Here is a 25,293-nt window from a genome sequence, read left to right as displayed (position 1 = left end):
AAATAGCTGATGATGATTGATTGTATTCAATTCATCCCTCCCCTTTCCCTGTCTCCCCTGTTTCACACAGTGCCCTCCATGCTGCATTTGCTCCCCTTCACTTACTTTCCTATTGACTTCTTTCTTCTCTTCTGTCTTTTCCTTCGCGGCTCCTCACTGCAAATGTCCTCTTTTTCTTTATGGACCATACTAAGGTGCTATACGTTGTCCTCCATGGCCTGACCCCATCCCCTTTAATGACTGACCACAACCCCTCTTACAGTTGGCCACACCCCATTGTAGTGGGCCCCTACCGCTGCATTTCCCCCGGTGGGCCCTTCATGTCCCAGTCCGACACTGCATATGTATCACTTCAGTTTTTAAGAGCAATACTTATTATTATTATTTTAGTAGGGTGTATAATACATAGGACCTGTAGGTTAATGTGTGTATACATTATTTATTTTGCAGGGAAAAGAAAGAAGAGAGTAAAGACAGAAAAAACAAACATTAAAACATTAGCAATTCAATTGTTATTCCAATACTTAATCTATCAATTGTTCCCACACCTCTTAGATTGTATGCTCTTTGGGGCAGGACCATCATTACATTAGGTTATTGTATGGAATTTGTTTGTATCATGATGCACTCACTGTGTAGCTCACGAAATATGCTGATGCTTTATAAATAATGGATAATTATTATGATAATATTTGTGTGGATATTCTGTGAAAAACACATACTACTTAGTACCATCCCTGCAGCTTGTTTAAAAAAAATAAAAATAATTTATTTAAGTTTTTAATTCTTCCCAATTCCATCACAAACAGCAGTAGTTTGATAGGACAAAAATCTGAAATGTTAAAGCAAAGCTATGCTTGCTGGAACATCACTGATATAAAGCATAATTTATTGCTATTGCAATGTGTAAACATATACTTACCCAGCCCATGCAATCAATGTGACACAAGCATAAGGAGACCAAGACAACACATAGACAATTATGATAACTAAGGCAATTTTTGCCATTTTCCACTCATTCTTTATAGATGATGACAAGAAGGATTGTCGTCCACATGATCCAAGCTTTTGAACGTCCCTGAAGAGAAAGAAAGCACATGCAAGTAAGACCATTGACAAACCCAATGCAGTTCCAGACAGTGATTAAAAGCACATAATACATGTTAATTCACAAATTCTGTTTATTAAATGCCTTTTTTTTTACTGTATTACTCTTTAATGAAACAGTGAAATCTAGACTTTAACAAACTTTAGACATCTCCAAAATCAAAAAGAATTATTTCTATTTACTATTACACTGCTAGGGATATTTCCATTCATGATATATTCAAGTTAGTCATAAGCACTTGTAAATCAATGATCGCATTATATCATTCTTATCCTTTACAGACTCATTACTGTTATGACTAATAGACCTTTGCAGATTTTCATCTCCGTGGGGTGTATTTCAGAACATAAACTCCATTAGAATTATATCAGTAGTTGATCCAGTTGAAATCAGTCTGTCTGTCTGTCTATCTATCTATCTATCTATCTATCTATCTATCTTTCTATCTATCTATCTTTCTATCTTTCTATCTATCTATCCGTCTGTCTATCTTTAAAACTGAAAGACATCCATTAAACATACACAATGACAGCATATTTAGTGTGTAATTGATGCTAAAACACAATTCTCACTCTCCTAATATAGCTGATTTTTGACAATGAACTGCATTTTTCATGTGAAGCATTTGATGTCATAAAGATGTAAACCTCACAAAGCAATAAAATGTTCAGTGCTAATACCTTTTATCTTTGCACTTATACCTTAATGATTAAACACTTAATACCTCTTATCTAAAATAACGACACGGACACAAGATATAAGTTTGGCAAAAAAGGGGCGTATTTATTTTTGTGGAAGAATTTTATTTTAAAACTCTGAATGGCGACGAGAGCGAAGCAGTCAGCTAACGACTAAACTTTAAACCAATCCAGCGTAAGGTGAAGCAATACCGCTGTCCCAAGACTTTACGGATCCCAAGTCTTTACGATTGGTCGGTACTAAACTTGGCGTCATCGTGACTGCCCCCTTCTGGACTCACATTGTCATATACGACCGTATATCCTCCGCCCCAGAGGCCAAGAGTCAGGTTACTGCAAAAGGGGCAGTGACGTGCGGCCAATTAAACGGTAGCACCTTCGATCAGCCGCTGACTGCATTGCTCTCCTACCCGCAGCGCCTTGACCTAAGACAAGGCCTGAATTTAGTATAACCAGCTTATGCCGGGCGGGAGGGAGGTATCTGGCATCCAGGACAAGAGAGAGCCAGCCCCCATCTCCCATGTAATTTATGCCCTCCTGTGAAACCACTCCCCCAGGAGTGATAGGCTGGCTGACACCAAATGTTTAACTCCTAATGCAGTGCTGATGAAATATAGCACAAAATTTTAATTGCCCTCAGCTTAGGGCTTCACTTAAACTAAAATGTTCAGTGCTAATACCTTTTATCTTTGCACTTATACCTTAATGATTAAACACTTAATACCTCTTATCTAAAATAACGACACGGACACAAGATATAAGTTTGGCAAAAAAGGGGCGTATTTATTTTTGTGGAAGAATTTTATTTTAAAACTCTGAATGGCGACGAGAGCGAAGCAGTCAGCTAACGACTAAACTTTAAACCAATCCAGCGTAAGGTGAAGCAATACCGCTGTCCCAAGACTTTACGGATCCCAAGTCTTTACGATTGGTCGGTACTAAACTTGGCGTCATCGTGACTGCCCCCTTCTGGACTCACATTGTCATATACGACCGTATATCCTCCGCCCCAGAGGCCAAGAGTCAGGTTACTGCAAAAGGGGCAGTGACGTGCGGCCAATTAAACGGTAGCACCTTCGATCAGCCGCTGACTGCATTGCTCTCCTACCCACAGCCAGGACCCTTTAACGGGAACCTGGCCCGCCACACAGAGAAAGAACTAAGGGACCTAAAAACCTATAAAGATGAATAATGAACCACTCCATGCCCTCATCTGTGAGGTGCACCCCGTCTGTACGGAAAAAATGAGTGTGCCTCACCGTAATCCATGGGTGAGCAATAGCAAACCCACCTAAAGCTTCGACCACTTTACTTGCGGCCTTATTGACCTTCCGAATTATGGTCTTCATAACGGGAGGGGCGATGGGCATTCTCCAAGCAAGGCGGGGGATAATGTGGGACCAACCTATCCTAATCCCAGGCCATCTAGCATGTAACGCTCTCAAATCCTCTCTTATACCTATAATTAAATCCAAGGATTTGACATGGCCTAGATCATTACCGCCTGCATGAACCAATAGAATGTCAGGGGGGCCAAATTGATTGATTTCGTTGTCCAAAAGTGGCATGATAGCATGCCATAACAATCCCCTCCTTCCAACCCATCTGAATGTTATAGGGTTGGTAAATAGGGACCAGTCGTAGGCCATATGATGTTTCTCGGCCCAATATACATATGAGTGGCCTATGACCCATACGTTAATCTTCTGCAGACCTAAGACCAAAAAATATAATTGGTTAGGGCCATAAAATTAATTTGCTCATTCGAACCAAACATATATATCTGCTGGTGTGAATCAACCTCTGCACTCCACAGAAGGTCATGACAAGCTATCCTGAAGCTTAACACCCATTGGTCCATGAGCAACTAATTAACAAACTTTTTCTCATAACAGAGAAAACCGGAGGTATCTTAAAACCAAGCAGGTCTGGATGTAAATTTAAAGAGACCACTTTAACCTTATAACATATTAAAAAATGGAGAAACAACCAAGCGGGTTCCGGTGCAACTAACGAACCGCTTTAACATAAATTCGTATACCAAGCCGGTCTAAATGAACTATGACACGGCTTAAAACTCCATAAACTGCAGTGTATGCATACTAAATATTGAAGGTCAACTACCAAGCAGGTCAATGTGCACCATAAGACTGCTTTATCCTCCAAAGCTGCAGCACATAAATATGAGTATAAAAGGTTTATTTAAAAACACAGGTCTACATGTTACTGCCAGACCGCTTTAGCCTCCGTCCACTGACGTATGTCATACCTTTTATATCTAAAGTACAAACTATCGGGGTGTTTATCCAAGCAGGTCCAATAAACTGTGGGACCGCTTTCTCCCCTGAAGTGACATACGACAGCTAAAAACTATAACATGCAGGATAATGTTGACCAAGCAGTTCCCATGGCTGTGGATCCGCTTTACCTTACCGATCCCTGTATGTTAAGAATACATCCGCCAGCGCGATCCCATCACAATAGCCGCTTCACCAAAGACTGACCAACTTGCATGCTGTTCAAAACTTACCAAGTGTAAACGCCTAAGCGCACACTTTACGCATTGCCACCAGCTTAAAATATTATTGTGCCTACTTCCCTGACTACAATCAGCCGTACAAGCCGACATAATATATGAATACCTGTAGTAGTACAGTGAACCATGAGGGGAAGGGGTAGGCAGCAATAACCAAGGTGAAGGACAAAAAACCTGCAAACCCTGGAGGCCCATAGCCAATCAGACCTTGATCCAGTGAAAACAGGGAAAAAATCCCCTCACGCCCTCGCTAAAAGCGACAAGCAGCAGAGCCCAAGGTTATCGCCATGGTGGGGCAGTATTTACCTTATGCTAGGGTTGTGGGCGTATATATGACTTATAAGCTCCTGACTTCCAGCGGCCTATTGCCTGTATAACCGAGGGCGACTCGCCTCTTTCTGCTGCGGCAGTAGCCGCCCCGATTCTAAATGAATGGGTACCATAGAGCGATGGGTCTAAACCCACATGCACCAACGCACGTTTAAATACTGCATTAAATTGGAATTTGGAAAGGGGTGAACCATCTGCATGTATCAGCCACATCTTCCCTTCTTTTGGGCGAACTATTGAAAATTTTGAGCACCAAGCCACCGGGCATATACCCGTATCTTCCTGTGCTGCTATGTTAAACCAATGCCCTTTACTAAGTTGGTCAGTCTTTGAGCTGGCTAATTTACAACCCACGTGTGAATCAGTAATATATGTATACTTCGCCAATAGCGCATTACCAATATCTGCATTAGATCGCGCAACCAGTTCACTTATTCTAAAAGCCCCATGGAAGGCCATGCAAAATGCTGTGCTGAAAAGGAGCGATTCATACTGATTCGTTGTGACCACTGTGAGAGCACTAACCAATAACCTCAAAATAGCTACGGAAATGGGACGTCTTGCGTCCACCTCTACCGGCCGTTCCTTTGCCCAACCTCTCAATGCTTTGGAGATCATGAAGCCCTTAGTGGGGTCCGCCACACTATGCAGACGAGCCATAAAGGAAATCCCTGACAGGGTAGAGGCCATATTGGATTTTGATGCTCCTTGGAGGTACCTACTCCACATGAAATCTAACATGGGATCCTTTTGAGTTGAAGGGTGACAGCCCGGATACGAACTCAGGAACAATTGCCATTGGTGCCAGGCAGTTCTATACGATTTTCTTGTGGAAGCAGCCAACGACAATTCCGCCAGACCCATTATACCGGCTCGACCATCTGCCAAGCGGAAAGGGGACAGGGAATACCAGTTAGTCTAGCTTGGGGTGCTAAAAACCGGAAACGCCGCCATTGGCAGCGAGATAGAGAGTCAGCTATGTGATTCTCTATGCCGGGAACATGTTTGGCCCGAAATGAAATGTCGAACTCTAACGAACGTAACACCAGTCTGCGTAATAAGTTAACTGCTGGCAGAGAGGAAGCGGTCTGACGATTAATAGCTTGAACTACCCCGAGATTGTCACACCAGAACACTACGTTCCGGCCAGACAAACTCTTCGCCCATAGCTCTAGGGACAGTACTATGGGAAACAGCTCTAGCACCAACATGTTCTTAACTAGGCCATTTATATGCCATTCCGTCGGCCAAGTAGCCGCACACCATTCCCCTTGAAAAAAGGTTCCGAAGCCGTGGGCTCCGGAAGCATACGTGTGCAGTTCTAATTCCCTACTAGATACTGGACATTCAGGCCAAATCCGCACGCCATTAAAATCTTGCAAGAAAGTTGCCCAGATCTTAAGATCTGCCCTAATATCGGATGCTAGGCGAATCCGTGCATGAGGCCTTGTCAAGCCAGCTGTGGCCAATTGTAACTTCCTGCTAAATATCCTGCCCATAGGGATTACCCTACAAGCAAAATTCAATGTACCCAGAAGTGACTGGATGCGCCGCAGAGAGCTAGCATCTGCACTCAGAACCTCCGATATGATTGTTTGCAGTTTCTCAATCTTATCCCTGGGTAAGCGACAACATCCTACCATGGTGTCTATCTCTATTCCCAGAAATGATAAGCAGGTGGCGGGACCCTCTGTTTTGTCATGGGCAATAGGAACTCCCATAACAACAAAAAGAGCTTTTGCTGCAAACAAAATTTCAGAGCAAACAAGGGATGAACCTGGGCCTACAAACAAAAAATCGTCTAAATAGTGTGCTACCCCCACGTGGCCCGTTCCTGCTTGTATACACCAATGCAGGAAGGAGCTGAAGCACTCAAAAAACGAACATGACACCGAACAGCCCATAGGAAGACAGCGATCAATATAAAAGCCGTCTTGGAATTTGAAGCCCATGAATCTAAAAGATTCTGGGTGAAGCGGGAGAAGTCTAAAAGCAGACTCGATGTCCAGCTTAGCTAGAAGTGCGCCTTTCCCATAAGATCTCACTAGGGCCAAAGCTTCCTCGAAAGACTGGTAAATTACCGAGCTATGGTGAGCATCTATGGCGTCGTTTACCGACGAACCGATGGGGTGGGACAGGTGCTGAATTAACCGGTATTTACCCTCAGCTTTCTTAGGCACTACTCCTATAGGGGATAAGATTAAGTTCGTCAACGGAGGAGACGGAAAAGGACCCTGCATCCTTCCTAAGGCCACTTCTTTATTGACCTTTTCGAGTACTACTTCTGGCAAGACAGACGCCGACTTCAAATTCCGGCCATCCCCGGACCGTACCGGCCCGGATATGGGAAGCCTAAAACCTACAGTGAAACCTTCTTTCAGAAACTTGGCTTGTGCGGCATCAGGAAAGAAACCAAGCCATCTGACCAACACATCTAACTTAATGGGCGATGGGGCCTTGCCCAGTGGGTCCTGACATGCCCCGTCCCCTTCCTGCACCTGGAGCATTCCTGGTGCATTCCCGCACTGGGTGCGGGCCTCTACAGATCGCACAGGCGTGCCTATACCTGCAGTTGTCCCCCCTGTTGCAGGTGGAATTATTGAACGCAAAACATCTGTTCTGCTTACGGCGGGGGGCTCCACGCCCCCCTCCTCCTGGAAACCTGACACTTGGACGTTGCTCCTCACTCTGAGGTCGCATTAGTTTCGACCACGTTTCAACATCCTTGCACTCAAAGGGAATACGCTTCATCCCGTTGGCTTTTTCCCTGAAACTCTCGTCATACCTACGCCATATTGTAGGCCCATCATTGACTACCATCTCCGTTATGAGGTGCAGGTAGCGCCATATGTCTACCAGCGCCTCGGGTCTGGTTTCCAAGTAACAGGCCGCGAATACACAGAAGCCTGACAACCAGTTATGGAATGACCGGTAAGCTTCCTCACCTATTCCCCCTCTACTACACGCAGCTGTCAACTGCTTTTTGGATTGTTTCGTTAAGGTAAACATATCCACCAGGAATCCTTTGTTGATCCTGTCCCTCACACATGGTCTCACACCTGTCAGTAGCGCCGTATTGTCACACAACACCATGGGGCCCCCTAACGCTGCGCGAGGCAAGGCTACTGCGGGAGCCGCTTTCACTGTGTCACGGGCACTAGGAGTCTTTACCCAGGGATCACCAGATGGTAGGCTTACCAGAGCAATGTAGATGGTAATAGGGTACTCTGGTAGCTGGGTGATCACGGAACATGAAATGATGGCCGATGAGATGCTCAGGAAAGTCTATGACTAGCAACACTGGTAATAATGAGGTAATGATACACAAGGAACTGTATGGACAAGGACACGTGAAGGTAGTCAGTGGTCTGCGATAGCAAGTTGTACCACTGCTATAGTGAGGAGGAATGTCCAAAAGAAACAAGGAGGTGATGAGAGTCAGCGGTCTGCGGGTAGCAAGTTGTACCGCTGTCTGAGTGAAGGAATGGAATCCAAGTGGAGGTATCCAGGTAGTCAGTGGTCTGCGGTAGCAAGTTGTACCACTGCTATGTGAGAGGATAATGGAACAGGTGATACCGGAAACAGGGATCAGTGGTCTGACATCAGCAAGTTGTACCACTGCATATATATGTGAGGAGGTGCACGGGGGAAGACTGCAACACAGGATATACACAGGCACCTTATACACGATCCACAGTAATATGCACAATATAGGTATATATATATGTAAATGACTGATCAGGTCTGCAATCTAGAAAGTCTCTTGAAGTAGTCCAGCACAATGATAACACAGTCAATGATGGCAATAGACTCAGCGGATAGCAGACTCCAGAGAGAACCAAACACAGTCCAGCAAGATATGCAATACACAGCACAGTCAATGAGAAGTATGCATACCGTGGTTCAGCCGTAGCAGTCAGATGGGATTGCAGCGGTACCTGAGCGGCTGGAGGCCGACTGGATAGGAAGTCCCTGGATAGGAGAAGCAGCGGTCTAGCAGGTGCAGCGCACAGGTGAGTAGACCGACAGGGACACGAATCCACAGGAGGCAGCAACACGTGGAACTGGACTCATAGGAAACCCAGGAGAATGGAGATGATCCAGCAGAGGGTAGTAGAAGAGATACAAATCCAATGCTGACAGGAGGGTAGAGGCCAGTGGAACACGTGAAGGCGTGGAGAGTGGATCAGCAGGAGATGGACGATAGCGCTGACCACAGCGGCAGGACTCAGCGGCACACGGAGGTAACCAGTAGCAACCACAGGAACCAACAGCGATGGGAAACAGGAGTGCAGCGCAGGGCAGGAGCTGTAGATCACGAAGTGAAGCAGATGGTAATGAAAAGCGGCAGTCTCGAGGAAGGCACAGCAAAGATGAGATGAGAGTGTAGTGCACGGAGGCAGCGGATAGTAATCAGCTGGCAGTCACGATGTTGAACACAGGCGAGTTGCAAGCAGGAGACTGTAGTGCACAGAGGCAGCGGATAGTAGTCAGCTGGCAGTCACGATGTTGAACCCAGGCGAGTTGCAAGCAGGAGCCTGTAGTGCACAGAGGCAGCGGATAGGAATCAGCAAACAGACTTGATGAGAAGCAGGTGAGTGAGGTAAAAGCTGGAGTGCACGGAGGCAGGGGATAGCAATGAGTAAACAGTCACATAGATATAAAATAACGTTGAAGTGGTATAGAAGACTGTAGTGCACGGAGGCAGCGGATAGGAATCAGCAAACAGTCATGATGATACAGTTGATGGTCGAAGTGGTATGAAACCACAGTAGTAGAAGTGGTTTGGAAACCACAGGAATCAGCAGCGCTGAATACACGAGTAATACAGGAACACCTTCAGAGACTCATGAGGAATGAGACTCCAAGATCAGGCAACGTGGTAGTGACCACAGGTGCTTAATATAGGGAGGTTGCCTGATCTGCCAATTAAGTTAAAGGGGTATACACTGAAGTATAGAAAAGGGCTGCGCATGCGCAGACCCTCAGGATGGTGGACGGCCACGGTTCCTAAATGTCCGGGAAGAGGCACTCACGGTCCGGTGAGTGACAGTACCCCCCCTTTTAAAGGTGGGCACAGAACGCCTGGAACCGGGCTTGTCCGGATTTTTGGAGTAAAACTTCTTCAAAAGGGCAGGAGCATTAAGATCTTCAGCTTTGATCCAAGAGCGCTCCTCAGGACCAAAGCCCTTCCAATGAACGAGGAAGTGGAGGACTCCTCGCGAAATTTTTGCATCTAGTACCTCGGTAATCTCAAAATCCTCCTCCTGATGGACTTGAACTGGCTGCGGAGCTGAGGGAGGAGTTGAAAAACGGTTGATAATAAGAGGTTTGAGCAAAGATACATGGAAGGCATTAGAAATCCGAAGACTCTTAGGAAGAAGGAGTTTCACACATACTGGATTGATAACTTGAATGATCCTATATGGACCAATAAAACGAGGGGCGAATTTCATGGATGGAACCTTCAAACGAATATTTTTTGTGGATAACCAGACACGATCTCCAATTTTTAGTGGTGGAATAGCCCGCCTCTTCTTATCAGCGAAAGATTTATATTTGACAGATGTCTTCTTTAAACAGGTTCTAACCTGAGACCAGATATTTTTAAAGGTCTGACAAACAGTCTCCACCGCAGGAACTTGGGTGGGCGGGAGGGCAGGAAATTCCGGAAAAGACGGATGGTGACCGTAAACCACAAAGAATGGAGTTTTGGATGATGACTCATGGTACATGTTGTTATGGGCGAACTCAGCCCAAGGGAGTAACTCTACCCAGTTGTCTTGATTGGCTGATGAAAATATCCTTATAAAAGTCTCAAGATCTTGATTGACACGTTCGGTTTGTCCATTGGATTGTGGATGGTAAGAAGATGAGAGTGCTAATCGTATGCCCAAGGTTTTACAAAGGGCTCGCCAGAATCTGGACACGAATTGTACTCCTCTATCAGACACAATCTCAGATGGACATCCATGGATACGGAAGATCTCTTTAATGAAATGTTCAGCCAGGATAGACGAGGAAGGCAAACCAGACAGAGGGATGAAATGAGCCATCTTCGAAAATCTGTCCACTACCACCCAAATAGTGTTATGGTTCTTACTAGGTGGTAAGTCAGTAACAAAATCCATACTAATATGGGTCCATGGTTTGGACGGAATGGGTAGTGGTCGCAGCAACCCTGCTGGGGTTCTGCGGGAGGATTTGAATTGCGAACATAATTCACAGGAAGCAATGAACTCTTTGACGTCTCTCCTCATTGAAGGCCACCAGTAACTTCGAGAGAGGATCTCAAAAGTCTTGTGTTCACCGGCGTGTCCAGAAAAACGAGAGGCATGGAACCACGAAAGGATTTTCCTCCTTAGAGTAGAAGGCACGAGGGTCTTCCCAAATGGTAGCGTTTTGGTGGATGAAGCAGCCAGTGAGATACATTTGGGGTCTAGAATGGTATGGTTGGAAACCTCTTCTATATCAGAGGACGTAGCAAAGGCTCTAGATAAGGCATCAGCTTTTTTGTTCTTGGCAGCTGGTTTGAAGGTAATTATTAATTCAAAACGGGAAAAGAAAAGAGACCATCTTGCTTGACGAGGGTTCAAGCATTGGGCAGACTGGAGATATGACAAGTTCTTATGATCCGTAAAGATCGTCACCGGATGGCGAGCTCCCTCCAACAAGTATCTCCATTCCTCTAATGCGGCTTTGATAGCCAGTAATTCCTTGTCTCCGATGGTATAATTCTTCTCTGCGGGTAGGAGACCCCGAGAATAGAAGGCACAAGGGTGGAATTTTTGCTGTTCCGAGCGTTGGGAGAGAATAGCTCCTAAGCCCACATTAGAGGCATCTACTTCTAGGAAAAAAGGGAGTGTCACATCAGGCTGACGAAGGATTGGAGCCGAAGAGAAGGACTCTTTTAATGTTTGAAAGGCTTGAATAGCCTCAGTAGACCATTGCTTAGGATTAGCCCCTTTACGAGTCAGGGCCACAATAGGAGATGCAATGGAAGAAAAATCTTGAATGAAGCGTCTATAGTAATTGGCAAAACCTAAAAAACGCTGGATGGCACGAAGAGTAGTTGGCTGGGGCCAATGTAGTACAGCATTTACTTTGTCAGGATCCATCTTCAGACCAACTCCGGAAACAATATACCCCAAGAATGGAATCTGGGGTAATTCGAATGAACATTTTTCTAATTTACAGAACAATGAATTTTTCCGTAGTCTGGAGAGGACTTCTGCCACATGTTGGTGGTGAGAAGGCAGGTCCTGTGAAAAAATAGATATGTCGTCCAGGTAGACGACGACACATACATATAATAAGTCCCGAAAAATCTCATTAATGAAGCCCTGAAAAACAGCGGGGGCATTACATAGCCCGAAAGGCATTACCAGATATTCGTAATGCCCGTCTCTGGTGTTAAACGCCGTCTTCCATTCGTCACCGGAACGGATTCTGATTAAATTGTAAGCACCACGAAGATCCAACTTAGTAAAAATACGGGCTCCCTTGATGCGGTCAAATAGCTCAGTGATCAACGGAATGGGATACCGGTTCTTGATAGTAATGGCATTGAGTCCACGAAAATCTATACAAGGGCGTAATGATCCATCCTTCTTTTTGACAAAGAAGAACCCAGCTCCAGCGGGCGAGGTGGAAGGTCGAATGAACCCACGCTGGAGGTTCTCCCGTATATATTCAGATGTAGCTTGAGTTTCAGGTAACGAGAGTGGATAGACCCGGCCTCTGGGAGGAGTCTTGCCAGGAAGAAGATCAATCGGACAATCCCAAGAACGATGAGGAGGAAGACGTTCAGACTGAGCTTTATCAAAAACATCGGTAAATGAAGCATATTGAGGAGGGAGTCCCGGTGAAATAGCTGAAATGGAAGCTTGCTGTACCTTGAGAGGAATGACTTGGGAAAGGCAATGATGGTGACATTCAGGCCCCCAAGACGTGACTTGAGGGGTGCGCCAGTCAATCTGGGGAGAGTGACACTGAAGCCATGGAAGGCCTAGGACAATCGGACTTGTCGTAACAGGAAGAATTAAAAACGATATCTCTTCATGATGCAGAGCACCAATCTGAAGGGTTACTGGAGACGTACTCTGGGTGATGAGACCGTTGATGAGACGTGATCCATCGATAGCCGTCACAGTAATGGGAGTTTTTAAGGTAATCATTGGTAGAGACCATTGATTAACTAACGATTTGGAAATAAAATTTCCTGCTGCTCCGGAATCAATCAATGCCTGTGACTCAAAGGTCTTGGTAGCAAAGGAAATAGTCACATCAAAAGCGCAGACTTTAGATTTCATAGACGATGGAGAGGACTCCAGGGACCCTAACTTCACCTCTCCAGAACTAGTTAGGGCCTGGCATTTCCCGATCTCTTAGGGCAGGAGCTGAGGACATGAGTGGAATCAGCACAATAGATACAGAGTCTATTCTTGACTCTTCGTTTCCTCTCCTCAGAAGATAACTTGGAACGTCCAATCTCCATGGGAATCACAGCGGGTGACACTGGACGAAATTGAGGGTTAGAGCGAAAAGGTGCTTTAGCAGAAGTCGTTTTCTCAGCCTCTCTTTCACGAAATCTCATATCAACACGATGGCATAGAGAGATCAAATCTTCAAGTGACGAAGGAAGCTCTTGGGTAGTCAGTGCATCTTTAATTTTATCGGAAAGCCCCTGCCAGAAGGCGGCAACTAGGGCTTCAGTGTTCCACTGAAGTTCAGAGGCTAAGATCCTAAATTGAATGACGTACTGGCCTACAGTATGAGATCCTTGTCGCAGACGGAGGATGCTGGAAGCAGCGGAGGTCACACGACCTGGTTCATCGAACACACTTCGGAATGTAGAAATGAATTTGGCACTATCTTGTAATATTGGATCGTTCCTCTCCCACAGAGGGGAGGCCCAAGCCAGGGCTTGTCCTGAAAACAAAGAGATAAGATAGGCCACTCTGGAACGATGGGTAGAAAAATTTTGAGGTTGGAGCTCAAAATGGACTGAACATTGGTTAAGGAAACCCCTACAAGTTTTGGGGTCTCCATCGTACTTTGACGGAGTAGGCAGGTGAAGCGTGGAAGCTATAGACACCTGGGATGGCAATGGGGAAACGGAGGAAAGCACAGGAGCTTCAGTAGTAGCTGTCACAGTCTGTCCAGATGTTCCTTGGGAGGTTAATGACTGATAACACTGAAGTAACAGCTGTTGGCGGGCATCCTGTTGCTCCACACGGCTAACCAGATGTTGCAGCATCTCTTTGGCGGTAGGTTCCACATCTGGGTCTGTCATGGCCTGATCTTACTGTCACGGGCACTAGGAGTCTTTACCCAGGGATCACCAGATGGTAGGCTTACCAGAGCAATGTAGATGGTAATAGGGTACTCTGGTAGCTGGGTGATCACGGAACATGAAATGATGGCCGATGAGATGCTCAGGAAAGTCTATGACTAGCAACACTGGTAATAATGAGGTAATGATACACAAGGAACTGTATGGACAAGGACACGTGAAGGTAGTCAGTGGTCTGCGATAGCAAGTTGTACCACTGCTATAGTGAGGAGGAATGTCCAAAAGAAACAAGGAGGTGATGAGAGTCAGCGGTCTGCGGGTAGCAAGTTGTACCGCTGTCTGAGTGAAGGAATGGAATCCAAGTGGAGGTATCCAGGTAGTCAGTGGTCTGCGGTAGCAAGTTGTACCACTGCTATGTGAGAGGATAATGGAACAGGTGATACCGGAAACAGGGATCAGTGGTCTGACATCAGCAAGTTGTACCACTGCATATATATGTGAGGAGGTGCACGGGGGAAGACTGCAACACAGGATATACACAGGCACCTTATACACGATCCACAGTAATATGCACAATATAGGTATATATATATGTAAATGACTGATCAGGTCTGCAATCTAGAAAGTCTCTTGAAGTAGTCCAGCACAATGATAACACAGTCAATGATGGCAATAGACTCAGCGGATAGCAGACTCCAGAGAGAACCAAACACAGTCCAGCAAGATATGCAATACACAGCACAGTCAATGAGAAGTATGCATACCGTGGTTCAGCCGTAGCAGTCAGATGGGATTGCAGCGGTACCTGAGCGGCTGGAGGCCGACTGGATAGGAAGTCCCTGGATAGGAGAAGCAGCGGTCTAGCAGGTGCAGCGCACAGGTGAGTAGACCGACTGGGACACGAATCCACAGGAGGCAGCAACACGTGGAACTGGACTCATAGGAAACCCAGGAGAATGGAGATGATCCAGCAGAGGGTAGTAGAAGAGATACAAATCCAATGCTGACAGGAGGGTAGAGGCCAGTGGAACACGTGAAGGCGTGGAGAGTGGATCAGCAGGAGATGGACGATAGCGCTGACCACAGCGGCAGGACTCAGCGGCACACGGAGGTAACCAGTAGCAACCACAGGAACCAACAGCGATGGGAAACAGGAGTGCAGCGCAGGGCAGGAGCTGTAGATCACGAAGTGAAGCAGATGGTAATGAAAAGCGGCAGTCTCGAGGAAGGCACAGCAAAGATGAGATGAGAGTGTAGTGCACGGAGGCAGCGGATAGTAATCAGCTGGCAGTCACGATGTTGAACACAGGCGAGTTGCAAGCAGGAGACTGTAGTGCACAGAGGCAGCGGATAGTAGTCAGCTGGCAGTCACGATGTTGAACCCAGGCGAGTTGCAAGCAGGAGCCTGTAGTGCACAGAGGCAGCGGATAGGAATCAGCAAACAGACTTGATGAGAAGCAGGTGAGTGAGGTAAAAGCTGGAGTGCACGGAGGCAGGGGATAGCAATGAGTAAACAGTCACATAGATATAAAATAACGTTGAAGTGGTATAGAAGACTGTAGTGCACGGAGGCAGCGGATAGGAATCAGCAAACAGTCATGATGATACAGTTGATGGTCGAAGTGGTATGGAACCACAGTAGTAGAAGTGGTTTGGAAACCACAGGAATCAGCAGCGCTGAATACACGAGTAATACAGGAACACCTTCAGAGACTCATGAGGAATGAGACTCCAAGATCAGGCAACGTGGTAGTGACCACAGGTGCTTAATATAGGGAGGTTGCCTGATCTGCCAATTAAGTTAAAGGGGTATACACTGAAGTATAGAAAAGGGCTGCGCATGCGCAGACCCTCAGGATGGTGGACGGCCACGGTTCCTAAATGTCCGGGAAGAGGCACTCACGGTCCGGTGAGTGACACACTGGGTGAACCAAATGTTCCTTTAATAATCGCAGCAGCTTGCGCGGTCCTTGCTCATCATCTGACGAATCGTCATCAGTAGATGACATTGGAGCGCTATGTGTCAATGGGTGTAGTGTCAATAAAGAAGGGTTCTCACCAGCAATGGTAACCGGAATCCCTTGTCCCGGCTGTGGGGCGATGGCTTGAGACCCAGCGGCCGCTGTGATGATTCCTGTCGTCTCGGGTCCACTGGCCGGCATACCAGCTTGTTGTATTGAAGCTCCTCCTCCAACCGCGACGATTCCATTATCTGGCTGTGCCTGTGTTACTGGGCGAGAAGAAACGTTAGCAGCCGGCAAAACATCCATTACTGCACACCCATGCCCCACACTGCTGAGCGACATTAATGCCCTATTATCCCTAGTAGCACCACTACCAAAACCCTGGGTTTGTGGATGATCCAAAGGCCTGCTAACCGGATAGGGAGCGGGGCTATGAATGTGACCTACCGGAGGGGAAGTATCCTGCCTCCACGAAAAGTGTGCTCCGATCTGCGGCAGGCTTCTCTCCTGCGGCGGATATGGAGCAATCCATAGTCTGGCCATACTATGTTCCCCTTGTGTCTGAGGGGGAGGGTAAGGGAGGGACCAGGCTGCGTTATTACTTGCCTGAATGTTATGGACGTGAAAGGGCTGCCCGTATTGGGACTGGTTATTATCGGCGTTAAAGGGGGGGTTCCCCGGCTGCGTTACGGCCCGTCCTCGATAAGGCAAAATATTGCCCACCCCCGAAGGAAACCAAGATGGACCAGTAACTACTTGCTCGAACATAGGGAACTGTGATCCAATTATACTTGGGGCGCCCAACGACGCTGAAGGGCCTCCCGATGATAATGTGCGGCCGCTATGCCTTGACCACCCTTCTGGCATTAATGTGGGCAAACTTGCGTGTGGGAACCCCGTTTGAGCCCTCCCTCTCCCTATGTTATTACTCCCTAGACTTCCGGGAGTAGGGGGCGGCATAACTGTGTTGGGTATGACATTCTGCGGTTCAAATGAAGGGGGTGTATGTGGGAAATAATTGGAACCGTGGACCGGAACATAACTAAAATTGTGTGCTGAAACCTCCATTTGCTCGCTAACAACCCCCACCCCGATTTCGCTAGCAGTGTTCCTTGTATGTGGGGTCACATTACTTTCCCGTGAGCGATTGATTGACGGGGATAACATCCTGCCTCCCCTACCTCTCTTCGCTCCCCTTACCTGTTTACGTGCACCAGCATTGGGAGGGCTCACAGCCCGCTCTGGCGCACGTGACCTTCTGACATTACCCTTTTTATTGCCCTTTCGGCGAATGGAGGCACCAGTGGCCTCTCGAGCCTGTGCACTCAGAGTGTCTGCGGCGGCGAGAGGCTCCCCTCCCCCGCTGACAGGCTCACCCACCATTCTTTCTGCCATAACCAAAGGCTCTTGGCTAACAGGGCTCCTAATGCCCCTTGGTGAAACCCCATCCAGTAAGCCTGCTGTGGTGTGAGGGTCCCCTCCACCACTCACAGGCTCCACATTGCCCTTACTGACAGGGTTAAAACTCCCCCCTGAGCCTGCAGCGGTGAGAGGCTCCCCTCCACCGCTGACAGGCACTTCTAAACCCACTGTGCAAATGTCAAGCTGACCGGAGCTCCTAATGAGCTCTGGTGACATCATCCCTACAGAGCCTGCAGCGGTGAGCGGCTCCCCGCCACCGCTGACAGGCGCTGCCACTTCAGAGGCTTCTGCCCTCTTGTCCCCCTGGCTACCTGAGCTCCTAGCAAGCTCAGGCGCCGACATAAGCCCAGCACCTGCGGCGGTGAGAGGCTCCCCTCCACCGCTCGCAGGCACTTGTTGAAATTTTAAAATGGCCGCCGCGGCGGCTCCGGGGGCGGGGCTACCGCCCGCACATCAGCAATACTATCTGGGCTCTCTTGGAAGCGGGCTGGGGTACCTACACTATGGCGTGGACGGGACATGGTGGCCAAATTTAAACTATACTACTGTGGGACTGGGTGCTACAGAGCTGGGCAGCGAGATGGGGTTGGGAGGGGGCGGGGGGAGAGTTGGATGAACGAGCTGTGGAAGGGGAGAACTAAAGGAGGCAGAGGAGGAAAGAAGAATTAGTTAGGGGAGAATAAAGCCCAAGTGAGGGAAAGAGGGAGAAGAGCAAGAGAGAAAAACAATGAAACAAATGACAGAACAAGTAATATATGGTACTCAGCCTGACTGCACAGCCACTGTCTCCTTATCTGGCATCCAGGACAAGAGAGAGCCAGCCCCCATCTCCCATGTAATTTATGCCCTCCTGTGAAACCACTCCCCCAGGAGTGATAGGCTGGCTGACACCAAATGTTTAACTCCTAATGCAGTGCTGATGAAATATAGCACAAAATTTTAATTGCCCTCAGCTTAGGGCTTCACTTAAACTTCTGTCACTGGTCAGTTTGCTTGACAGACATCTGACTTTAAGGTACTAGCCAATGGAAACATGGTGACATGTAAATATGAAAGCACATTAGGACAAAATATGCAATAAGATAGAGGCAAAGGGAGATGGCTGCTGGGAATGTATTTCATTTATCCCAGAAAATCTTTAAATCTAAGTATTAATACTACGTTGATGTACTTTTGAAATTGGAGAGCTACTTTTTACTAAAAGTACATCTCCCTTATATAATTAAGTATAATGCAGACCTGCTCAAAAACTTAGTATAATTAAAGAAGTCTTATGCAATAAATAAATTCCCTAATATAGACACACACTCACACACAGACAGAGAGGGAGAGACTAGGGTCAATTTTGATAGCAGCCAATTAACCTAACAGTATGTTTTTTGGAGTGTGGGAGGAAACCCACGCAAACACAGGGAGAACATACAAACTTCACACAGATAAGGCCATTGTTGATATAAGTACTGGCTCTGCTTACCATTGTCCAGTCTAGTACATAACTGTATTAATGCTGTGAAATATTATTACTTTGAATGCCTTAAATATGCAAGAGCGCATTTGGGTAAGTTTATGCTAATAAAAGATATATGCACTTTTCTTGCCTACCCATACTATTTAATAACCACCAAAAATTAAGCAATATGTAAGCACTGCTTCCAGTTGAAATCAGTCTGTCTGTCTGTCTATCTATCTATCTATCTATCTATCTATCTATCTATCTATCTATCTTTTTATCTATCTATCTTTCTATCTTTCTATCTATCTATCTATCTATCGGTCTGTCTATCTTTAAAACTGAAAGACATCCATTAAACATACACAATGACAGCATATTTAGTGTGTAATTGATGCTAAAACACAATTCTCACTCTCCTAATATAGCTGATTTTTGACAATGAACTGCATTTTTCATGTGAAGCATTTGATGTCATAAAGATGTAAACCTCACAAAGCAATTCTGTCACTGGTCAGTTTGCTTGACAGACATCTGACTTTAAGGTACTAGCCAATGGAAACATGGTGACATGTAAATATGAAAGCACATTAGGACAAAATATGCAATAAGATAGAGGCAAAGGGAGATGGCTGCTGGGAATGTATTTCATTTATCCCAGAAAATCTTTAAATCTAAGTATTAATACTACGTTGATGTACTTTTGAAATTGGAGAGCTACTTTTTACTAAAAGTACATCTCCCTTATATAATTAAGTATAATGCAGACCTGCTCAAAAACTTAGTATAATTAAAGAAGTCTTATGCCATAAATGATGATGATGAGAGCTGCTTATGTGAATGTCTATAGTGGTTTTCTCTACCAGTGTCACTGTATTAGACAACTGTTATCAAACTTAGCAATAATGATGCATTAATCTGCCAATCAAGTGTGAAAGCTGGCTATGTGTATAGGCATAGTAAACACATATCATCATCATCCTCATTATCATTTATTTATATAGTGTCACTAATAGCGCAGCGCTGTACAGAGAACCCATTCACATCAGTCCCTACCCTATTGGAGCTTACAGTCTAAATTCCCTAATATAGACACACACTCACACACAGACAGAGAGGGAGAGACTAGGGTCAATTTTGATAGCAGCCAATTAACCTAACAGTATGTTTTTTGGAGTGTGGGAGGAAACCACAGCACCCGGAGGAAACCCACGCAAACACAGGGAGAACATACAAACTTCACACAGATAAGGCCATTGTTGATATAAGTACTGGCTCTGCTTACCATTGTCCAGTCTAGTACATAACTGTATTAATGCTGTGAAATATTATTACTTTGAATGCCTTAAATATGCAAGAGCGCATTTGGGTAAGTTTATGCTAATAAAAGATATATGCACTTTTCTTGCCTACCCATACTATTTAATAACCACCAAAAATTAAGCAATATGTAAGCACTGCTTCCAGTTGAAATCAGTCTGTCTGTCTGTCTGTCTATCTATCTATCTATCTATCTATCTATCTATCTATCTATCTTTCTATCTATCTATCTTTCTATCTTTCTATCTTTCTATCCGTCTGTCTATCTTTAAAACTGAAAGACATCCATTAAACATACACAATGACAGCATATTTAGTGTGTAATTGATGCTAAAACACAATTCTCACTCTCCTAATATAGCTGATTTTTGACAATGAACTGCATTTTTCATGTGAAGCATTTGATGTCATAAAGATGTAAACCTCACAAAGCAATTCTGTCACTGGTCAGTTTGCTTGACAGACATCTGACTTTAAGGTACTAGCCAATGGAAACATGGTGACATGTAAATATGAAAGCACATTAGGACAAAATATGCAATAAGATAGAGGCAAAGGGAGATGGCTGCTGGGAATGTATTTCATTTATCCCAGAAAATCTTTAAATCTAAGTATTAATACTACGTTGATGTACTTTTGAAATTGGAGAGCTACTTTTTACTAAAAGTACATCTCCCTTATATAATTAAGTATAATGCAGACCTGCTCAAAAACTTAGTATAATTAAAGAAGTCTTATGCCATAAATGATGATGATGAGAGCTGCTTATGTGAATGTCTATAGTGGTTTTCTCTACCAGTGTCACTGTATTAGACAACTGTTATCAAACTTAGCAATAATGATGCATTAATCTGCCAATCAAGTGTGAAAGCTGGCTATGTGTATAGGCATAGTAAACACATATCATCATCATCCTCATTATCATTTATTTATATAGTGTCACTAATAGCGCAGCGCTGTACAGAGAACCCATTTACATCAGTCCCTACCCTATTGGAGCTTACAGTCTAAATTCCCTAATATAGACACACACTCACACACAGACAGAGAGGGAGAGACTAGGGTCAATTTTGATAGCAGCCAATTAACCTAACAGTATGTTTTTTGGAGTGTGGGAGGAAACCCACGCAAACACAGGGAGAACATACAAACTTCACACAGATAAGGCCATTGTTGATATAAGTACTGGCTCTGCTTACCATTGTCCAGTCTAGTACATAACTGTATTAATGCTGTGAAATATTATTACTTTGAATGCCTTAAATATGCAAGAGCGCATTTGGGTAAGTTTATGCTAATAAAAGATATATGCACTTTTCTTGCCTACCCATACTATTTAATAACCACCAAAAATTAAGCAATATGTAAGCACTGCTTCCAGTTGAAATCAGTCTGTCTGTCTATCTATCTATCTATCTATCTTTCTATCTATCTATCTTTCTATCTTTCTATCTATCTATCTATCGGTCTGTCTATCTTTAAAACTGAAAGACATCCATTAAACATACACAATGACAGCATATTTTGTGTGTAATTGATGCTAAAACACAATTCTCACTCTCCTAATATAGCTGATTTTTGACAATGAACTGCATTTTTCATGTGAAGCATTTGATGTCATAAAGATGTAAACCTCACAAAGCAATTCTGTCACTGGTCAGTTTGCTTGACAGACATCTGACTTTAAGGTACTAGCCAATGGAAACATGGTGACATGTAAATATGAAAGCACATTAGGACAAAATATGCAATAAGATAGAGGCAAAGGGAGATGGCTGCTGGGAATGTATTTCATTTATCCCAGAAAATCTTTAAATCTAAGTATTAATACTACGTTGATGTACTTTTGAAATTGGAGAGCTACTTTTTACTAAAAAGTACATCTCCCTTATATAATTAAGTATAATGCAGACCTGCTCAAAAACTTAGTATAATTAAAGAAGTCTTATGCCATAAATGATGATGATGAGAGCTGCTTATGTGAATGTCTATAGTGGTTTTCTCTACCAGTGTCACTGTATTAGACAACTGTTATCAAACTTAGCAATAATGATGCATTAATCTGCCAATCAAGTGTGAAAGCTGGCTATGTGTATAGGCATAGTAAACACATATCATCATCATCCTCATTATCATTTATTTATATAGTGTCACTAATAGCGCAGCGCTGTACAGAGAACCCATTCACACCAGTCCCTACCCTATTGGAGCTTACAGTCTAAATTCCCTAATATAGACACACACTCACACACAGACAGAGAGGGAGAGACTAGGGTCAATTTTGATAGCAGCCAATTAACCTAACAGTATGTTTTTTGGAGTGTGGGAGGAAACCCACGCAAACACAGGGAGAACATACAAACTTCACACAGATAAGGCCATTGTTGATATAAGTACTGGCTCTGCTTACCATTGTCCAGTCTAGTACATAACTGTATTAATGCTGTGAAATATTATTACTTTGAATGCCTTAAATATGCAAGAGCGCATTTGGGTAAGTTTATGCTAATAAAAGATATATGCACTTTTCTTGCCTACCCATACTATTTAATAACCACCAAAAATTAAGCAATATGTAAGCACTGCTTCCAGTTGAAATCAGTCTGTCTGTCTGTCTATCTATCTATCTATCTATCTATCTATCTATCTATCTATCTATCTTTCTATCTATCTATCTTTCTATCTTTCTATCTATCTATCTATCGGTCTGTCTATCTTTAAAACTGAAAGACATCCATTAAACATACACAATGACAGCATATTTAGTAGGGATGTGCACCGGCGACTTTTGAGGTCTCGTGTTTTGTGTTTTGGATCCGGATTTTCGTTATTTTTGAGGTTCGGATTTGTCTCGCAAAACACTTGACGAAAGGTCTCGGTTCGGATTTAAGGTATTGGATTCGGATTTTTTTTGAAAAAAACATAAAAAGTTTAAAAATCAAGTTTTTGGGCTTATTTTCACTCCTAGGCTATTATTAACCTCAATAACATTCAATAACAAGCATTTCCACTAATTTACAGTGTATTCTGAACACCTCACAATATAGTTATTAGTCCAAAACGTTGCAACAAGGTATCTTTCTAGACTGCGTAGAGGAGTGGGTCACCACAATATCTATTAAAAACCCTGAACTTTTATGATTCGCACCAATAAATGTACCTGGACTGCGTAGAGGAGTGGGTCACCACAATATCTATTAAAAACCCTGAACTTTTATGATTCGCACCAATAATTGTACCTGGACTGCGTAGAGGAGTGGCTCACCACAATATCTATTAAAAACCCTGAACTTTTATGATTCGCACCAATAAATGTACCTGGACTGCGTAGAGGAGTGGCTCACCACAATATCTTAAAAACCCTGAACTTTTATGATTCGCACCAATAATTGTACCTGGACTGCGTAGAGGAGTGGCTCACCACAATATCTATTAAAAACCCTGAACTTTTATGATTCGCACCAATAATTGTACCTGGACTGCGTAGAGGAGTGGCTCACCACAATATCTATTAAAAACCCTGAACTTTTATGATTCGCACCAATAAATGTACCTGGACTGCGTAGAGGAGTGGGTCACCACAATATCTATTAAAAACCCTGAACTTTTATGATTCGCACCAATAAATGTACCTGGACTGCGTAGAGGAGTGGCTCACCACAATATCTTAAAAACCCTGAACTTTTATGATTCGCACCAATAATTGTACCTGGACTGCGTAGAGGAGTGGGTCACCACAATATATATTAAAAACCCTGAACTTTTATGATTCGCACCAATAAATGTACCTGGACTGCGTAGAGGAGTGGGTCACCACAATATCTATTAAAAACCCTGAACTTTTATGATTCGCACCAATAAATGTACCTGGACTGCGTAGAGGAGTGGGTCACCACAATATCTATTAAAAACCCTGAACTTTTATGATTCGCACCAATAATTGTACCTGGACTGCGTAGAGGAGTGGGTCACCACAATATATATTAAAAACCCTGAACTTTTATGATTCGCACCAATAAATGTACCTGGACTGCGTAGAGGAGTGGGTCACCACAATATCTATTAAAAACCCTGAACTTTTATGATTCGCACCAATAAATGTACCTGGACTGCGTAGAGGAGTGGGCACTGGGCACCACAATAAAATATATAAAAAACCTTCAACAGATCTGCATTACACTACACATACGGCTGCTCCTCCATCCTCTCCATCATATACATGTTGGAGTTTTAGCGTGTGACAACCTCTTGTTTTTGATAATGTCAGTGCATTTGGAATATTTTTCAATTTGCCCCACACCACTGAATGTACTTTATCTATGATACGCAATACGCATCTATCTATCTTGACTGCGTAGTGTGGTGGCCCCGGTACCCAATTTGATACCGGGGCCACAATACCTCCTCCAAACATGCTCCAGACAATTCGTCATTGACAGACCCCAGACAGACAGGGTCGTAGTGTTATTGTTTGACTTTGTAAACCCAAAAAAATGTCCCTGTTGCACATAGTCGTGCAATGAAGACTGACTTTTTCATTTAAAGGCACGATCTTTAAAGTGTAGTGTTTGTAAGTCTAAGTCATATTATACTTTGGGTAAAATTGGTTTTTTTTGTTCCTCTTTATGGTAATTAATTAGTAATAGAATTAAAGTAGGAAATAGAATTAAATAGAATTAAAGTAGGAAATAGAGTGGTATAGAGTTGTAGTGTGGTGGTATAGATAGAGTGGTCCACACAATATAATAATAAAACCCTCAACTGGTCTGAATTCCACCAAACAAGTATCTTGACTGCGTAGTGTGGTGGCCCCGGTACACAATTTGGTACCGAGGCCACAATATAATTTAAAAACCCTCCACGTGTCGGAATTCCACCAAACAAGTATCTGGACTGCATAGTGGGGTGGCCCCGGTACCCAATTTGATACCGGGGCCACAATACCTCCTCCAAACATGCTCCAGACAATTCGTCATTGACAGACCCCAGACAGACAGGGTCGTAGTGTTATTGTTTGACTTTGTAAACCCAAAAAAATGTCCCTGTTGCACATAGTCGTGCAATGAAGACTGACTTTTTCATTTAAAGGCACGATCTTTAAAGTGTCAGAAAGAGAGAGAAGACACAGGAGAGGAGAGTTGTAGCTGGGGACCTGGGGTGGAAGCTCCCA

General features: G+C 44.3%; 1 protein-coding gene across 1 annotated transcript; it reads right to left on the bottom strand.

Moving 5' to 3' along the window:
• Positions 1–2,742: 2,742 nt before the first annotated feature.
• LOC142125330 (uncharacterized) lies at positions 2,743–17,753 on the bottom strand. Its single transcript, XM_075194265.1, has 2 exons — positions 16,027–17,753; positions 2,743–3,520 (listed from the first exon to the last, which is right to left on the bottom strand). Exons 1-2 carry the CDS (start codon positions 17,693–17,695, stop codon positions 2,931–2,933), a joined length of 2,259 nt encoding a protein of 752 aa, XP_075050366.1. The 5' UTR covers positions 17,696–17,753; the 3' UTR covers positions 2,743–2,930.
• Between the last annotated feature and the right edge of the window lie 7,540 nt (positions 17,754–25,293).

Source organism: Mixophyes fleayi, unplaced genomic scaffold (genome assembly GCF_038048845.1).
Source record: "Mixophyes fleayi isolate aMixFle1 unplaced genomic scaffold, aMixFle1.hap1 Scaffold_26, whole genome shotgun sequence".
NCBI classification, from domain to species: Eukaryota; Metazoa; Chordata; class Amphibia; order Anura; family Limnodynastidae; genus Mixophyes; species Mixophyes fleayi.
This window is presented reverse-complemented; position numbering and strand designations above follow the sequence as displayed.

Excerpts from the sequence above, each read along its gene's own strand:
- LOC142125330 (XM_075194265.1), bottom strand. The coding sequence starts at position 17,695 with ATGTCGGCGCCTGAGCTTGCTAGGAGCTCAGGTAGCCAGGGGGACAAG. Across the intron at positions 3,521-16,026 it reads GATTCCGGTTACCATTGCTG|GTCTGCAGAAGATTAACGTA; the intron begins GTGAGAACCCTT and ends TTTTGGTCTTAG.